Source organism: Erinaceus europaeus, chromosome 7 (genome assembly GCF_950295315.1).
Source record: "Erinaceus europaeus chromosome 7, mEriEur2.1, whole genome shotgun sequence".
In the NCBI taxonomy this organism is placed as follows: Eukaryota; Metazoa; Chordata; class Mammalia; order Eulipotyphla; family Erinaceidae; genus Erinaceus; species Erinaceus europaeus.
The window spans coordinates 113596355-113613420 of NC_080168.1; the positions used below are offsets into that span (position 1 = coordinate 113596355).

The 17066-nt window shown below is 46.4% G+C and overlaps 1 protein-coding gene across 1 annotated transcript in view; it reads left to right on the plus strand.

The window, feature by feature from the left end:
- The window catches only part of BIN2 (bridging integrator 2), a 67005-nt gene that overhangs the window by 33332 nt on the left and 16607 nt on the right, over positions 1-17066 (plus strand). The window contains exons 3-7 of the mRNA XM_060195360.1: positions 6111-6165; positions 7081-7175; positions 8575-8670; positions 10718-10825; positions 11301-11386. Coding sequence (XP_060051343.1) covers positions 6111-6165; positions 7081-7175; positions 8575-8670; positions 10718-10825; positions 11301-11386 — 440 coding nt within the window. The remainder of the gene's footprint in view (positions 1-6110; positions 6166-7080; positions 7176-8574; positions 8671-10717; positions 10826-11300; positions 11387-17066) is intronic.

Genomic DNA, 17066 nt, shown 5'->3' on the forward strand with positions numbered 1-17066 from the left:
GGTTGTTTGTCCGGGTAATATATGAGGGCAGCAGCTCCCTTTTTTCCACCATCAGTGAAGACTGTAGGAGCAGAAGGAATGGGATCTCGAGAGAAAAGTTTAGGTGCTAGTAGAGGCAAAAGAGGTAAAGAAGCTATCAATTTATTAGAAGGAAAATGGTTATCTATTTGTCCTAGAAACCCCACGAAGCTTATGGCAAAGTGGGAATGATGGCGTATGAGCCACTCTGTATCTGTGAGAGAAAAGGGCAGAATAATTAAATCTGGTTCTTTCCCTAAGACCTGCACAGACCTATTTCTTCCTTGGCGAACCATGAATGCTAATGCGTCTATCTCAGTGAGGAGTCTTGGAGCTCCGCCTACTGGTGTGTGAAGCCACTCAAGAACCCCATGGTTCTTCCACAATGCCCCTACTACTGTGGGGGTGGAGTTAAAGATTAGAAGGTTTACCGGAGCAGAGGGGGAGAATCGAACAAGGTGCATGTCCTGGAGGGCCTGGTTAACCCTTTCCAGTGCCGAGGAGGCCTCAGGAGTTAACCTACGTTTTGAGGAGGGCTATTTGTTTCCTTTTAACAGGTCAAACAGTGGTTGGAGGCAGCTTGTAGGCAGATAAAGATACTGCCTAAGCCAATTTAAATTTCCAAGAAAACTTTGTAAAGAAGCAAGAGTAAGGTTAGAAGGAAAGGTGACATTAGGTTTTAAGGGACGAATTTGCATTAAAGAAATCTCTGAACCTAAAAAAGATATTGGAGGAATTAGCTGTATCTTCTCAGGAGCCACATTAAGGCCGCTTTTCTTTAATGCAGGAATGAGAAAATCACATAAGGCATAGAGATCTGTATCTGATTTTCCCCATATTAATTACGTTATCCATGTAATGAAAAACATTAAGGGCCTTATGGATATATGGAAAAAGGGCAGATTTAATAGCCTCTTGACAAATTGTAGGACTATTGGCCATTCCCTGGGGCAGCACCACCCATTCAAATCTGTCGGCAGGGCTGGCGTTATTGATAGAAGGAACAGAGAAGGCAAAATGTTTACAATCTTGTGGATGCAAGGGAATAGAGAAAAAACAATCTTGTATATCAATAGCTATGATTGGAATTCCCGTGGGAATTGCAGAAGCAAGAGGCAAACACCTTTGGGGGGAGCCCCAGACCTGCATGGTTTTATTAACTACATGGAGATCTTGGAAGATGCGCCATTTTCCCGAGCGCTTTTTAATCACAAAGACAGGAGTATCCCATGGGCTTCGAGAATGACGAATGTGTCCCAAGGACAACTGCTCTCGAACAAGCTCTTTTAAAATTTCTAGCTTATCCCTAGGTAAAGGCCACTGTTCCACCCAGACAGGCTTATTAGAAAGCCAGCTTAAGCGGGGTGTTTGGCTACGAACAGTGGCATTTAGTATTGGGGATGCTGATTAGATCTGGTCTCGCGGGAGCGGGTGTTATGCTCTGCAGAGGAATCTGTGGATATCCTAACATCAAGACATTCTAGAAGATCCCTGCCCAATAGGTTGGTGCTAATATCAGCTACCAATGGGTGGAAGTGTCCAGTAGAACCTTCTGGGTCTTCCCACATGAGCGAATCTCGTGTGAGAAAGGATTGGGTCACCCCTCCAACGCCATGTATACGAGGTCCCAGGAGGAGTTCCCAATTTTGGGGAACCTCTGCTTGCCTTAAAATCGTCTTTTCTGCCCCCGTGTCAATCAAAAATTTAAAAGGAATATTTCAATCTTTACTGTCATAGTAGGGTGACCGCGTTCTAAAACGGGTAGTCCACAAAATCTCAGGCCCCCAAATTGTACCATTCAGGAGCATGCCATCTTTATGAAATTTGGACCAACAATCTCTCTTCCAGTGAAACCCTTTACGGCATCTGGGACACACCTTACGTGGCTTCTGGCTCCCTAACTGAAAGCGGGGTTGCTCTCACTGTAGGCGGGGTTGCCCTGACTGGAGGCGTGGTTGCAGCTTATCAGGACATTGGTTACGCCAATGTCCTTGGCGACCGCACTGAAAGCAGGCCCCGTTTTGATTACGTGGGGTAACTGCATAAACCTGTGTCATAGTGGGTGCCCCATAATTGCCTGATGTAAGTTCCTGTGTCGCTAAAATCCAATTATCTGGGTGTAGGTGTTTAAGACTAAGGCATGCCTGACAGAATTGTGGTATCATGCCATCCCAGACAATAGAACGCAGGAGGAAAGAGAGGATTTCAGGATTATAAACCTTTCTCTCTAAGGTTTGCCTCACCCTTGAGATGAAATTTGCTAAGGTTTCATCAGTGTTTTGGTGAAGAGAGTTAATAGGGACTGAGGAATCTACATTGGTTGGGGTCACCCTTTCCCATGCTTGTGTTGCGCAGATGTGTACCTGTTCAAAATAACCAGTTGGAAACTTAGCTTCTGCCTGCTGAGTTCCAGATTCAAACTCTCCTGCTCCAAACAATGCATCAAAATTCCATGCTATCTGTTTGTTACTATTTTCCTGAGATTGTCTAGAGAATTCATCACGGAAGTATGCTGTCCACTGTAGGTAGAGGGGGTCTGGAAGTGCAGCACAAACCAGGTCTTTCCAGTCCTGGGGGGTGTTAAGGTGCTGGTAAAAACTCCTTAAAATGGACTTGGTCCATGGCGCATGAATTCCATCCTCCTTCACAGCTTGTCTGAGTTCTCTTAGCGCTTTGGAGGAGTATGGATGCCACACCTGAGGATTTTGTCTACTTGGGGCCACATTTACCAGGAAGGTGTGAATTTGGTTCGATGACACTGGGGAGAGATCTACGGAAGTGGAAGGTGCTATAGTGGCAGGGGAAACTGAACACTTATCTACAGGGATGGAGCTCTCGGGGTGGACTGCAAATGGTTTAAGGTCCCTAAATGCTGAAAAAATATCCTTTAACTCTCATATCTCAGCCACGAGGTCTCTTAATGATGAGGTGTCAGCAGGGGGAGGAGTCGAAGGAGAGGAAGCCACAGGGTCTCTTAATGATGAGGTGTCAGCAGGGGGAGGAGTCAAAGAAGCGGAAGCCGCAGCAAGAGAAACCGAACCAGTATCTGTGGGGGCAGCGGGAGGAGGAGTCAGAGAAGTGGCCGAACACGTGTCTGCAGGGGCAGCAGGGGGGAGGGGTCAAGGAAGCAGAAGCCGCTGCAGAAGAAAGCAGACACGTGTCTCCAGGGGCAGTGGTTTTGGGGCTGACTGCAGATTGCTTAGGGTGTTTAAGTCTTAAGCAAATATCCTTTAACTCCCATATCTCAGCCTCAAGATCACTTAACCTTTTGGCAGGAGGCCTTGTACATATCCTGAAAATAGTAAATATAGCCATGAGAACCCACGGTGTAGCGAAAATTAAAGCGTCTCTGAGATTGAAAGCCTGTCCCAGGAGAGAAGGATAGAATCACTGGGACACCTCCTCATAAAACGGAAAAAATACCATGGTGGGGGGAAACGCAGGGCCACAGAGTCTGGGTGGCTTTTCTGGACCTCAGGCCGGGCGTGAGTGCGGGACACGTAGGGCGCCAGATGTTGTTGTGCGCGGGCTGCGGAGAAGAGAGGGGGTCCAGAGCAAAGAGGAAACACAAATCTTTATTTGCGCTGGCACCTCAGAGTTGGGAGCTAGAGAGACATGTTGGGCCACGTGGAGGTAGTGAAAATGGCCGCCTCACGCAGTAACCTTTCCTGCATCTGAACACCAGAGTGGAGCGCTGGCAAGAGAACGAGGTGCGGAAGAAGAAGGGCTTTTATAGGAGTAGCTTTCGTGAGAATGGGAAGGGGGAGGAGTAACCATAGCACTCCAGGATAGGATAATAACTCTCATGAGAATGGGAGGGGGGAGGAGTGACCAAAGCACTCCAAATATCGCGGGGATGTAGACAATGCCCTGAGGGCACAACATGGCTGAACAGGCACTCCGAGAATGTCCCAATTCTCACGGGAACTAGCAGTAGCCCGAGGGGACAACATGGCAGATGTGACTGCATCTGCACAATTTCCCAGCACTACCTGTTGAGTCAAAATAAAAGACTCTGGGGTAAGGTGGGTTCAGGTCCTGGAACATGATAGCCAAGAAGGACCTAGTGGGGGTTGAATTGCTATGTGGAAAACTAGGAATTCTTATGCATGTACAAACTATTGAATTTTACTGTCTACTATAAGCCATTAATCCCCCAATAAAGAAATCAAAATGAATAAATAAATACTACCCCCAAATTTCCCAGCCTGAGTTCAAAAAGGCCTTGCCACTTGCACAGGTGCCTGATTCAGTTTCCATAGATAATTTTTCCTGAGGGCTCTGGTTGCTTCGCCCTTTGCCTCTCTTCAAAACCTACTACATAGGAAGCATTCTTTTCCACAAACAAAATTTAATCTCATTTCTGAAGTAAGACTTGTTCCAAATCATTTCCTTTAGGGCCCAGGTAGTGACACAACCAGTAAAGCACACAAATTACTAACTAATTTCCTTTAAAATCAAATCTAAGGATCTGGGAGCTTGCTTGCCTGGGGTAGGATTTACCCTAGTGAGTCCTCTGGATAGAATCAGCACCACTGGGGAGCATCACAGACCATTGGGGGAGGCTCCACAGAGAGTGGAATGGTAATATGGTATCCTTCCCTCCTTCCCTACCTCTCTTTAGCAACTAGAGAGATGACTCAACTAATAGAGCATCAGACTTGCAGACCTGAGGTTTTCAGTGCCAGCTCTAGCACCCTATGCCAAAGTGGTACTCTGGTTCTCTCTGTCTCATGTGAGCCCCTTCCCTTTTTCATATGTAATAAGTAAAATCTCAAGTGTGTGTGTTTATATATGCATAAGGAGTGGTGGAATTTCCAGATCCCATGTCCACAAAGTAAATAATATCTGGTAGTCAGCTTCATCTGTTCTTCTTGAATGCCCAATTGATAAGTACTCTCAGCAGTTGTTTTGGGATTTAGTCATATTATTTACAGTTGTTTTGCTGAATGTTAGAGTTTCTTTGACTTTGTTTTTCTTTAGCAAGTAGGAGTTCAAACCCCAGGACAGGGACCATCTTCTCCCTCTTCATACCCCAGTTTCTTAGGACATAGCATTTTCTATCTGAGTGCTTAGGACAGCTTCCAGAGTAAGTGGTTGGCTCATTAACTGAGGGTTGGGACTGTTTGTATAAGGGGTGGGAAAGTCTAACTCAAGATTTTATGGTGCTGCCAAGAATTTGACAAGAGTTCAGAAAGCAATACTGATAAAATCACAAGATTTAGAACTAGAAATGGCCTCACTTAGCATTAAAAATGAGGAAACTAAAATCAGAGAAGTGGAGTAGCTTGCTGCTTGGTGGTAGAGACAAGTTTTTGAATTCCAAACAAGTGAGAATCTATTTTTTTTTAATATTTATTTTATTTATTTATTCCCTTTTGTTGCCCTTGTTGTTTTATTGTTGTAGTTATTATTGTTGTTGTCGTTGTTGGATAGGACAGAGAGAAATGGAGAGAGGAGGGGAAGACAGAGAGGAGGAAAGAAAGATAGACACCTGCAGACCTGCTTCACCGCCTGTGAAGCAACTCCCCTGCAGGTGGGGAGCCGGGGTTCGAACCGGGATCCTTACGCCGGTCCTTGTGCTTTGCGCCTCCTGCGCTTAACCCGCTGCGCTACAGCCCGACTCCCGAGAATCTATTATTATGATTGTCATGTCTCTCATGAAGAAAATTGCTAGGATTATTCATACTGGCAACACTTCAGAGGAGGGTAGACAGGTCAGAGAAATAAAATGACACCCAGTCCTATTCCACTCTACCCCATAGTCCCACCACCAGAAACATGTACATTCTGTCTCCTCAGAAAGGGGGAGGAAGAGGAGGAGGAGAATAAGAGCATAAAGGAAAACACTGATCAAGAGGCTTAATTCCAAAACACAGAGATAAAACCGGGCTTTTCTGTGCAGTGAAGAGTAGAAGGCACATTTTATGGAAGTGTCAAATAGCCCCTTCTGGTTTTAAACAGTATACACATGGGTCTGCACAATATGCAAATATTTAAAGGAATTCCAGGGTTCATTTTTGCTTTTGACCTACTTTCCTACTTTGGCATCTGGAGCATCTTATGTTACCATAGACACTTCTCTCTTTTAGGCAGAAGGTTACAAGTTATACAAGGACCTGAAGAACTTTCTTAGTGCAGTCAAAGGTGAGTATTGCAGCACCAGAGAATTCAGAGGATGTTTATGTTGCTACTCAGAGGTTGGGGTAGCTGGGGGAAAAAATAGCCATGCTCAAGGTTTTTATCACTTACTTGTCCCTGCCTGTTAGACCTTTGTGGGTATAGAAAGATTAACTTGGGGTAGTGCAGTGGGTTAAGCACACTTGGCACAAAGCACAAGGACCGGAGTAAGGATCCTGGTTCAAGCCCCTTGCTCTCCACATGCAGGGGAGTCGCTTCACAGGCGGTGAAGCAGGTCTGCAGGTGTCTGTCTCTCCCCCCTCTGTCTTCCCCTCCTCTCTCCATTTCTCTCTGTCCTATCCAACAATGACGACATCAATAACAACAACAACAATAAATACTACAACAATAAAAAACAACAAGGGCAACAAAGGGAATAAATATGTAAATAAATATTTTTTTAATTTATATATTAAAAAAAAGATTAACTTGGGGGCCTGGGCAGTAGTGCAGCGGGTTAAGCACACATGGCGCGAAGCACAAAGACCAGCGTAAGGATCCCACTTCGAGCCCCCAGCTCTCCACCTGCAGGGAGGTCACCTCACAAGTGGTGAAGCAGGTCTGCAGGTGTCTTTCTCTCCCCCTCTCTGTCTTCCCCTCCTCTCTCGATTTCTTTCTGTCCTATCCAACAACAATAAACAACAATAAACAACAAGAGCAACAAAAGGAGGGGAAAATAACCTCCAGGAGCAGTGGATTCATAGTGCAGACACTGAGCCCCAGCAATAACCCTGAAGGCAAGAAAAAAAAAAAAGAAAGAAAAAGAAAGAAAGATTAACTTTTCCTCTCACACTTCAATCTAGCTTCCCTTACTTGTAACCCAGACCTTCTGACTTTGTGCTGTTGAAATAAAGCTGTATAAGACCGAATCTTTCCTTTCAGTGATGCATGAAAGTTCAAAAAGAGTATCAGAAACTCTACAGGAGATCTACAGTTCCGAGTGGGAAGGTCACGAAGAGCTAGAGGCCATCGTAGGGGTAAGTGTGTTCTGGGCTTGACAGCTCTTCAGAACTTGAAGAGCCTCTGAGCCTCATCTCAGCTTCTCCATCTAAGCATATGGGAAAAAAGAGAGTTCACATAATGCTCATAGGTATTTACCAGTTTAAATAAAGTAGCTCCTTTGTTGAACTGAGATTTCAATTTCCAAATTTACCTTCCTATCCCTTCTTTATAGGCAGAAGATTTAGTCTGTATTTGGGAGTCTTAATTTTAAAAAATGAGAATTCAAATTCAGACACACAGCAAAGACAGAATTAGGAGGTGACTCAGTGGATAAGGTGTTGAACTCTCATGAATGAGGTCCCAAGTTTGATCCCTGGCCTCTGGTATCACAAACAGCAGAGTAGTGCTCTTGTGTTCTCTCTCTCTCTCTTCCTGTCTCTCATAATAATAGATTTAGATAGAGAGAACTTTATATGTAAATATTCTCAGTCATGAGTGGTAAAATAAAACAAGTTTTCCCTAATCTCTGGATTCCTGTTTTTTAACTTCTTCCTTTCATTAAAATCTTACGTAAGTTTTACTTGCACAAAGCCCAATTAATTGTCTGGAAAAGTTACAGTTATATATATTCTCAAACTTCTCTATCCTCCAAGCTCCTGAATCTAAGACTTTGAGCATGAGTCCCTGTTCCTTATCTGATCGTATGTCCAGTCTCCTATAGGACATTCCCTTAGGGAGGAACTGTTTCTTCAGGTCTCTTCCTCAATGCTCTCAGAAGATAGATGTTTACAGGGAGAACTTGGGTGTTGACTTGATTTTCAGTTTCTGTTAAGAAGTAGAGTCCCAGGGACCTGGCAGTAGCACAGCATATTAAGTGCACATGGCATTAAGCACAAAGTCCAGTGGAAGGATCCCGGTTTGAGCCCCTGGCTCCCCACCTGCAGGGGGGTCGCATCATAAGTGGTGAAGCAGGTCTGCAGGTGTCTGTCTTTCTCTCCCCTTCTCTGTCTCCCCCTCCTCTCTCCATTTCTCTCTGTCCTATCCAACAACAACAGCAATAACAACAATAACAAGGGCAACAAAAATGGGAAAATGGCCTTCAGGAGCAGTGGATTTGTCATGCAGGCACCAAGCCCCAGTGATAACCAAAAAAAAAAGTATTAGGGGACAGGCTGTGGTGCACACACATTATCATGCTCAGGGGCCTGGGTAGAGTAGGCCTGTAGGTATCTCTCTTTCTCTTTCTCTCTCTATCTCCCCCTCCCTCTCAATTTTTCTGTTCAATCCAATTAAAAAAAAAAAAGGAAAAAAATGGCCTTCAGGAGCGGTGATTTCATAATACTAGCACCAAACCCCAATGATAACCCTGGTAATAGAAAAAATAAATAAAAGTAGAGTCGTCACTATTGTCTTTTACCTTTCACCCACCCACAGAATAATGATCTCCTTTGGGAAGACTATGAAGAGAAACTAGCTGACCAGGCTTTGAGGACCATGGAAAACTACGTAGCCCAGTTCAGTGAGATTAAGGTACTTTACAGAATCAAGGATGGGTTGTGAATGGTCCATATATGTTAGAGAATTTATTGAGTTAGTAAGTAATGAGTTATGAGTAAGCAGAGTTAGAGCCCATGGTAATGAATGAATGAAAGGAGAAGGATTAAAGCTGAGCATAGACAGGAGGTTACAGAGGAGGGTTAGAGATGCTGTTATGGTGGGGTCAAACGCTGGTGTACCTAGTTAAGCACTCGAGCTACAGTGCTTGAGAACCTGAGTTCAAGCCCCTGGTCCCCACCTGCAGAGGGAAAGCTTCACGAGTGATGAAGCAGGGCTGCAGGTGTCTCTCTATCACTCTCCCTTTCTGTGTCCCCCTCTCGTCTCAATTTCTCTCTGTCACTATTGAATAATAAATAAATTAAAATAAAATAAAATAAATAAACTGTTGTGGTTATGTTGAGACTTAGATTTCAGCAAACTGAATGTGATTTATGTGTGTATACGCAAACGTGTTTTTTGCCAGGGCCTTGCTTGTACATAATTTTACTGCTCCTGTACCAACTCTTTCATTCCTTTTATTTAAGATAGAAAGAGACACATAGAGAGAGGAGAGATACCACAGTTCCGGAGCTCCTCACGGTACTGTGACCTTCCCATGTAGTGCTAGCCCTTCTAAGAAGGCTGCTTATATGGCAAGGCATGCTCCTTATGGTGACCCCTTGAACTTGGTTTTGATTGAGTTCTAGAGTGGCATCACTCTCACTTGTGAGAAACAGCTCATGGGACTAAGATGTTTATCGTAGAGAAGAGGAAACTTGGAGGAATCTTATGGTTATCTTCAATGATTTAAATGTCTGCTTAGCAAAAGAGGAAATCAGCCTATACTAAGCTATTCCAGAAAAAAAAAAAAGAAAATTTATTCATTAAGCTCATATCTATATAACATCTACTCTGTCAGGCACTATGCTGATTTTAGACTAATAGGAAAGAATTAGAAGGAGCCTGACTTCAGTTTCTCATTATTGGGGGCCAGGCAGTGACACACTCAATTGAGTGCACACATTACCATGTGCAGGACCCAGGTTCAATTCCCACTCCTCACCAGCAGAGGGGGTCTTCACAAGCCAGGAAGAAGGTCTGCAGGTGTCTTATCTTTCTCCTTCTCTATCTCCCCTATCAAATTTCTCTCTCTCCTATCAAATAAAATAGAAAGGGAAGAATTTTAAAAAGGGAAAAATGGCCATTGGGAGCCATGGATTCATCGTGCAGGCACAGAGCCCCAGCAATAACCTGGTGGCAATTAAAGAAATTAAAAATAAGTAAATAAAAATAAATAAAGTTTCTCATTGTTAATGCTTTCCAAATATAAATGAAATGTACTATGAGGTATTGAGTTGTCTAGTTCCTAAAGTTCCTACGACATATTTCCTTTGTGGAGAAGCTTCATATATTGTATTGTATATAAAGTTGAACCAGATAATCATTAAGATTCTTTCAGATTCTGTGATTGAGAGGATGAGACCAACTGTGTAGTTTGCTTCTTTTTCCCTATATAATTTGTAGTTTGGATGAGACTGAGTGAACTTTCTCATTGCTAATAACAATCTACTATTGTATGGTACTCTGAGATTTTCAAAACACTTTATATTCAGCATGTGAAGTTTAAGGTAATACTACAGAGTTATATAAGGCTATTAAGGCTCTGAAAGAAATTGCCCCTTACTCTACCTCCTTCTGAGAATCCCTATACTTTCAGATAGTGAGGGTGATTCCTTGGATACAAAACCCTCTTAGAAAGTGAAAATTTTGTGGTCCGGGAGATGGTGCAGTGGATAAAGCACTGGACTCTCAAGCATAAGGTCCCGAGTTCATTCCCCAGCAGCATGTGTACCAGAGTGACGTCTGTTTCTTTCTCTCCTCTTATCTTTCTCATAAATAAATAAAACCTTCAAAAAAAAAGAGAGAGAGAGTGAAAATTTCTAACAGACCCCAGAAATATTGCCTCCCCATTTGATACTATTACCTGCATCCTGGCTACTAAAAAGTAAGTATTATGGCCTTCCTTATGACTCTGGGTTAGGAAAGAATTGCCAAGAGGGGTCGGAAACTTGTGGACTATGACAGTGCACGACACCACCTGGAAGCAGTGCAGAACGCCAAGAAGAAAGATGAGGCCAAGACTGCCAAGGTATAAAAACAAAACAAACAAAAAAACTTGATAAAGGGTGTGGGTATAACATAATGGTTAAGCAAAGAGACTTTCATGCCTGAGGCTCTCAAGTCTCAGGTTCAATCCCCCACACTGCCATAAGCTAGAGCTGAGCAGTGCTCTGGTAATAAAAAATAATTGATTGATTAATTAATTAATTAATTAAACCTGATAAAACCTTCCTGGCCTTCCCTTTGCCTGGCAGGTGGTTAGACCAAGCTGGGTTTAGGAAATGATAAATATGGCATCCAGCATTCAGGAAATCCTGTTTCTTAATATTGTAAGAGCAAAGTCTCTAGGCTGGGAAGTGTATGGGCGTAGGGAAGGAGAGGCATGATTTCAGATGAACTTAGTTCTGGGGTGGGGGTGGGGGTGGGGGAGAAGAGGATGAGGAGGCACCATCTAGCCTTGGTTTAAGATTTAAGAGGAGTATCCTGTTTCTTTTACTACCCAGGCAGAGGAAGAGTTCAACAAGGCTCAGACTGTGTTTGAAGATTTGAACCAGGAACTACTAGAAGAATTGCCTGTTCTCTATAATAGGTAATGATCGGTATTCAGGGGAAAATGGCCTTGATCCATGAACATCCAGATTTACAAAGGAAATAAGACATGGGGGGAGGGGATGGGCTGTGGCACACCAGCTTGAGCATGCATGTCACCACCATGTTCAAGGATCCAGGTTCAAGCCTCCTGTCCTTACCTGCAGGCAGGAAGTTTTCTCCCTCTTTCTCTCCCTCCCCTTTCAATTTCTCTCTGTCCTGTCAAATTTCCTTATGGGGGAGGGGGAATGGAAGAAAATGGCCACTGGGAACAGTGGGATTGTGTGCAGGTACGGGGCCCCAGCAATAATCCTAGTGGTGGGATTGTGTGCAGGTACGGGGCCCCAGCAATAATTCTAGTGGTAGGAATTGTGTGCAGGAATGGAGCCCCAGCAATAATCCTAGTGGTAGGATTGTGTGCAGGTATGGAGCCCCAGCAATAGTCCTAGTGGTGGGATTGTGTGCAGGTATGGGGCCCCAGCAATAATCCTAGTGGTGGGATTGTGTGCAGGTACGGGGACCCAGCAATAATCCTAGTGGTAGGATTGTGTGCAGGTATGGAGCCCCAGCAATAATCCTAGTGGTAGGATTGTGTGCAGGAATGGAGCCCCAGCAATAATCCTAGTGGTAGGAATTCTGTGCAGGAATGGAGCCCCAAAATAATCCTAGTGGTAGGATTGTGTGCAGGTATGGAGCCCCAGCAATAATCCTAGTGGTAGGGATTGTGTGCAGGTATGGAGCCCCAGCAATAATCCTAGTGGTAGGGATTGTGTGCAGGTACGGGGCCCCAGCAATAATCCTAGTGGTAGGATTGTGTACAGGTATGGGGCCCCAGCAATAATCCTAGTGGTAGGGATTGTGTGCAGGTATGGGGCACCAGCAATAATCCTAGTGGTAGGGATTGTGTGCAGGTATGGAGCCCCAGCAATAATCCTAGTGGTAGGGATTGTGTGCAGGTATGGGGCCCCAGCAATAATCCTAGTGGTGGGATTGTGTGCAGGTATGGGGCCCCAGCAATAATCCTAGTGGTAAAATTGTGTGCAGGTATGGGGCCCCAGCAATAATCCTAGTGGTAGGATTGTGTGCAGGTATGGGTCGCCAGCAATAATCCTAGTGGTGGGATTGTGTGCAGGTACGGGGCCCCAGCAATAATCCTAGTGGTGGGATTGTGTGCAGGTATGGAGCCCCAGCAATAATCCTAGTGGTAGGATTGTGTGCAGGTATGGGGCCCCAGCAATAATCCTAGTGGTGGGATTGTGTGCAGGTATGGGGCCCCAGCAATAATCCTAGTGGTGGGATTGTGTGCAGGTACGGGGACCCAGCAATAATCCTAGTGGTGGGATTGTGTGCAGGTATGGGGCCCCAGCAATAATCCTAGTGGTGGGATTGTGTGCAGGTATGGAGCCCCAGCAATAATCATAGTGGTGGGATTGTGTGCAGGTATGGAGCCCCAGCAATAATCCTAGTGGTGGGATTGTGTGCAGGTATGGGGCCCCAGCAATAATCCAAGTGGTGGGATTGTGTGCAGGTATGGGGCCCCAGCAATAATCCTAGTGGTGGGATTGTGTGCAGGTATGGGGCCCCAGCAATAATCCTACAGGTAGGGATTGTGTGCAGGTACGGAGCCCCAGCAATAATCCTAGTGGTAGGATTGTGTGCAGGTACGGAGCCCCAGCAATAATCCTAGTGGTAGGATTGTGTGCAGGTATGGATCCCCAGCAATAATCCTAGTGGTAGGGATTGTGTGCAGGTATGGGGCCCCAGCAATAATCCTAGTGGTGGGATTGTGTGCAGGTATGGGGCCCCAGCAATAATCCTAGTGGTGGGATTGTGTGCAGGTATGGAGCCCCAGCAATAATCCTAGTGGTAGGATTGTGTGCAGGTATGGGGCCCCAGCAATAATCCTAGTGGTGGGATTGTGTGCTGGTATGGAGCCCCAGCAATAATCTTAGTGGTGGGATTGTGTGCAGGTATGGGGCCCCAGCAATAATCCAAGTGGTGGGATTGTGTGCAGGTATGGGGCCCCAGCAATAATCCTAGTGGTGGGATTGTGTGCAGGTATGGGGCCCCAGCAATAATCCTACTGGTAGGGATTGTGTGCAGGTACGGAGCCCCAGCAATAATCCTAGTGGTAGGATTGTGTGCAGGTACGGAGCCCCAGCAATAATCCTAGTGGTAGGATTGTGTGCAGGTATGGATCCCCAGCAATAATCCTAGTGGTAGGATTGTGTGCAGGTATGGATCCCCAGCAATAATCCTAGTGGTAGGGATTGTGTGCAGGTATGGGGCCCCAGCAATAATCCTAGTGGTGGGATTGTGTGCAGGTATGGGGCCCCAGCAATAATCCTAGTGGTGGGATTGTGTGCAGGTATGGGGCCCCAGCAATAATACTAGTGGTGGGATTGTGTGCAGGTATGGGGCCCCAGCAATAATCCTAGTGGTGGGATTGTGTGCAGGTACGGAGCCCCAGCAATAATCCTAGTGGTGGGATTGTGTGCAGGTACGGAGCCCCAGCAATAATCCTAGTGGTAGGATTGTGTGCAGGAATGGAGCCCCAGCACTAATCCTAGTGGTAGGAATTGTGTGCAGGAATGGAGCCCCAAAATAATCCTAGTGGTAGGATTGTGTGCAGGTATGGAGCCCCAGCAATAATCCTAGTGGTAGGGATTGTGTGCAGGTATGGAGCCCCAGCAATAATCCTAGTGGTAGGATTGTGTGCAGGTACGGGGCTCCAGCAATAATCCTAGTGGTGGGATTGTGTGCAGGTATGGGGCCCCAGCAATAATCCTAGTGGTGGGATTGTGTGCAGGTACGGGGACCCAGCAATAATCCTAGTGGTGGGATTGTGTGCATGTATGGGGCCCCAGCAATAATCCTAGTGGTAGGGATTGTGTGCAGGTACGGAGCCCCAGCAGTAATCCTAGTGGTAGGATTGTGTGCAGGTATGGAGCCCCAGCAATAATCCTAGTGGTAGGATTGTGTACAGGTATGGAGCCCCAGCAATAATCCTAGTGGTAGGATTGTGTGCAGGTATGGGGCCCCAGCAATAATCCTAGTGGTAGATATTGTGTGCAGGTATGGGGCCCCAGCAATAATCCTAGTGGTGGGATTGTGTGCAGGTATGGGGCCCCAGCAATAATCCTAGTGGTGGGATTGTGTGCAGGTACGGAGCCCCAGCAATAATCCTAGTGGTAGGATTGTGTGCAGGAATGGAGCCCCAGCAATAAGCCTAGTGGTAGGAATTGTGTGCAGGTATGGAGCCCCAGCAATAATCCTAGTGGTGGGATTGTGTGCAGGTATGGAGCCCCAGCAATAATCCTAGTGGTGGGATTGTGTGCAGGTATGGGGCCCCAGCAATAATCCGAGTGGTAGGAATTGTGTGCAGGTATGGGGCCCCAGCAATAATCCGAGTGGTAGGGATTGTGTGCAGGTATGGGGCCCCAGCAATAATCCTAGTGGTAGGGATTGTGTGCAGGTATGGGGCCCCAGCAATAATCCTAGTGGTGGGATTGTGTGCAGGTATGGAGCCCCAGCAATAATCCGAGTGGTAGGAATTGTGTGCAGGTATGGGGCCCCAGCAATAATCCGAGTGGTAGGGATTGTGTGCAGGTATGGGGCCCCAGCAATAATCCTAGTGGTGGGATTGTGTGCAGGTATGGGGCCCCAGCAATAATCCTAGTGGTGGAATTGTGTGCAGGTATGGAGCCCCAGCAATAATCCTAGTGGTGGGATTGTGTGCAGGTACGGAGCCCCAGCAATAATCCTAGTGGTAGGATTGTGTGCAACTATGGGTCCCCAGAAATAATCCTTGTGGTAGGAATTGTGTGCAGGAATGGAGCCCCAAAATAATCCTAGTGGTAGGATTGTGTGCAGGTATGGAGCCCCAGCAATAATCCTAGTGGTAGGATTGTGTGCAGGTATGGGGCCCCAGCAATAATCCTAGTGGTGGGATTGTGTGCAGGTATGGGGCCCCAGCAATAATCCTAGTGGTAGGATTGTGTGCAGGTACGGGGCCACAGCAATAATCCAGTGGTAGGAATTGTGTGCAGGTATGGTGCCCCAGCAATAATCCTAGTGGTAGGATTGTGTGCTGGTATGGAGCCCCAAAATAATCCTAGTGGTAGGATTGTGTGCAGGTATGGAGCCCCAGCAATAATCATAGCGGTATGCTTGTGTGCAGGTATGGGGCCCCAGCAATAATCCTAGTGGTGGGATTGTGTGCTGGTATGGGGCCCCAGCAATAATCCTAGTGGTAGGATTGTGTGCAGGTATGGGGCCCCAGCAATAATCCTAGTGGTGGGATTGTGTGCAGGTATGGGGCCCCAGCAATAATCCTAGTGGTGGGATTGTGTGCAGGTACGGGGCCCCAGCAATAATCCTATTGGTAGGGATTGTGTGCAGGTACGGAGCCCCAGCAATAATCCTAGTGGTAGGGATTGTGTGCAGGTACGGAGCCCCAGCAATAATCCTAGTGGTAGGATTGTGTGCAGGTATGGGGCCCCAGCAATAATCCTAGTGGTAGGGATTGTGTGCAGGTACGGGGCCCCAGCAATAATACTAGTGGTGGGATTGTGTGCAGGTACGGGGCCCCAGCAATAATCCTAGTGGTGTGATTGTGTGCAGGTACGGAGCCCCAGCAATAATCCTAGTGGTAGGAATTGTGTGCAGGTTCGGGGCCCCAGCAATAATCCTAGTCGTGGGATTGTGTGCAGGTACGGGTCCCCAGCAATAATCCTAGTGGTGGGATTGTGTGCAGGTACGGAGCCCCAGCAATAATCCTAGTGGTAGGAATTGTGTGCAGGTTCGGGGCCCCAGCAATAATCCTAGTCGTGGGATTGTGTGCAGGTACGGGTCCCCAGCAATAATCCTAGTGGTGGGATTGTGTGCAGGTACGGAGCCCCAGCAATAATCCTAGTGGTAGGATTTTGTGCAGGTACGGGTCCCAGCAATAATCCTAGTGGTGGTATTGTGTGCAGGTATGGAGCCCCAGCACTAATCCTAGTAGTAGGAATTGTGTGCAGGTATGGAGCCCCAGCACTAATCCTAGTGGTAGGAATTGTGTGCAGGTATGGGGCCCCAGCAATAATCCTAGTGGTAGGAATTGTGTGCAGGAATGGAGCCCCAGCAATAATCCTAGTGGTAGGATTGTGTGCAGGTATGGAGCCCCAGCAATAATCCTAGTGGTAGGATTGTGTGCAGGTACGGGGCCCCAGCAATAATCCTAGTGGTAGGGATTGTGTGCAGGTATGGGGCCCCAGCAATATTCCTAGTGGTAGGGATTGTGTGCAGGTATGGAGCCCCAGCACTAATCCTAGTGGTAGGAATTGTGTGCAGGTATGGGCCCCCAGCAATAATCCTAGTGGTAGGGATTGTGTGCAGGTATTGGGCCCCAGCAATAATCCTAGTGGTGGGATTGTGTGCAGGTATGGAGCCCCAGCACTAATCCTAGTGGTAGGAATTGTGTGCAGGTATGGGGCCCCAGCAATAATCCTAGTGGTAGGATTGTGTGCAGGTATGGGGCCCCAGTAATAATCATAGTGGTGGGATTGTGTGCAGGAATGGAGCCCCAGCAATAATCCTAGTGGTAGGATTGTGTGCAGGTATGGAGCCCCAGCTATAATCCTAGTGGTAGGATTGTGTGCAGGTATGGGGCCCCAGCAATAATCCTAGTGGTGGGATTG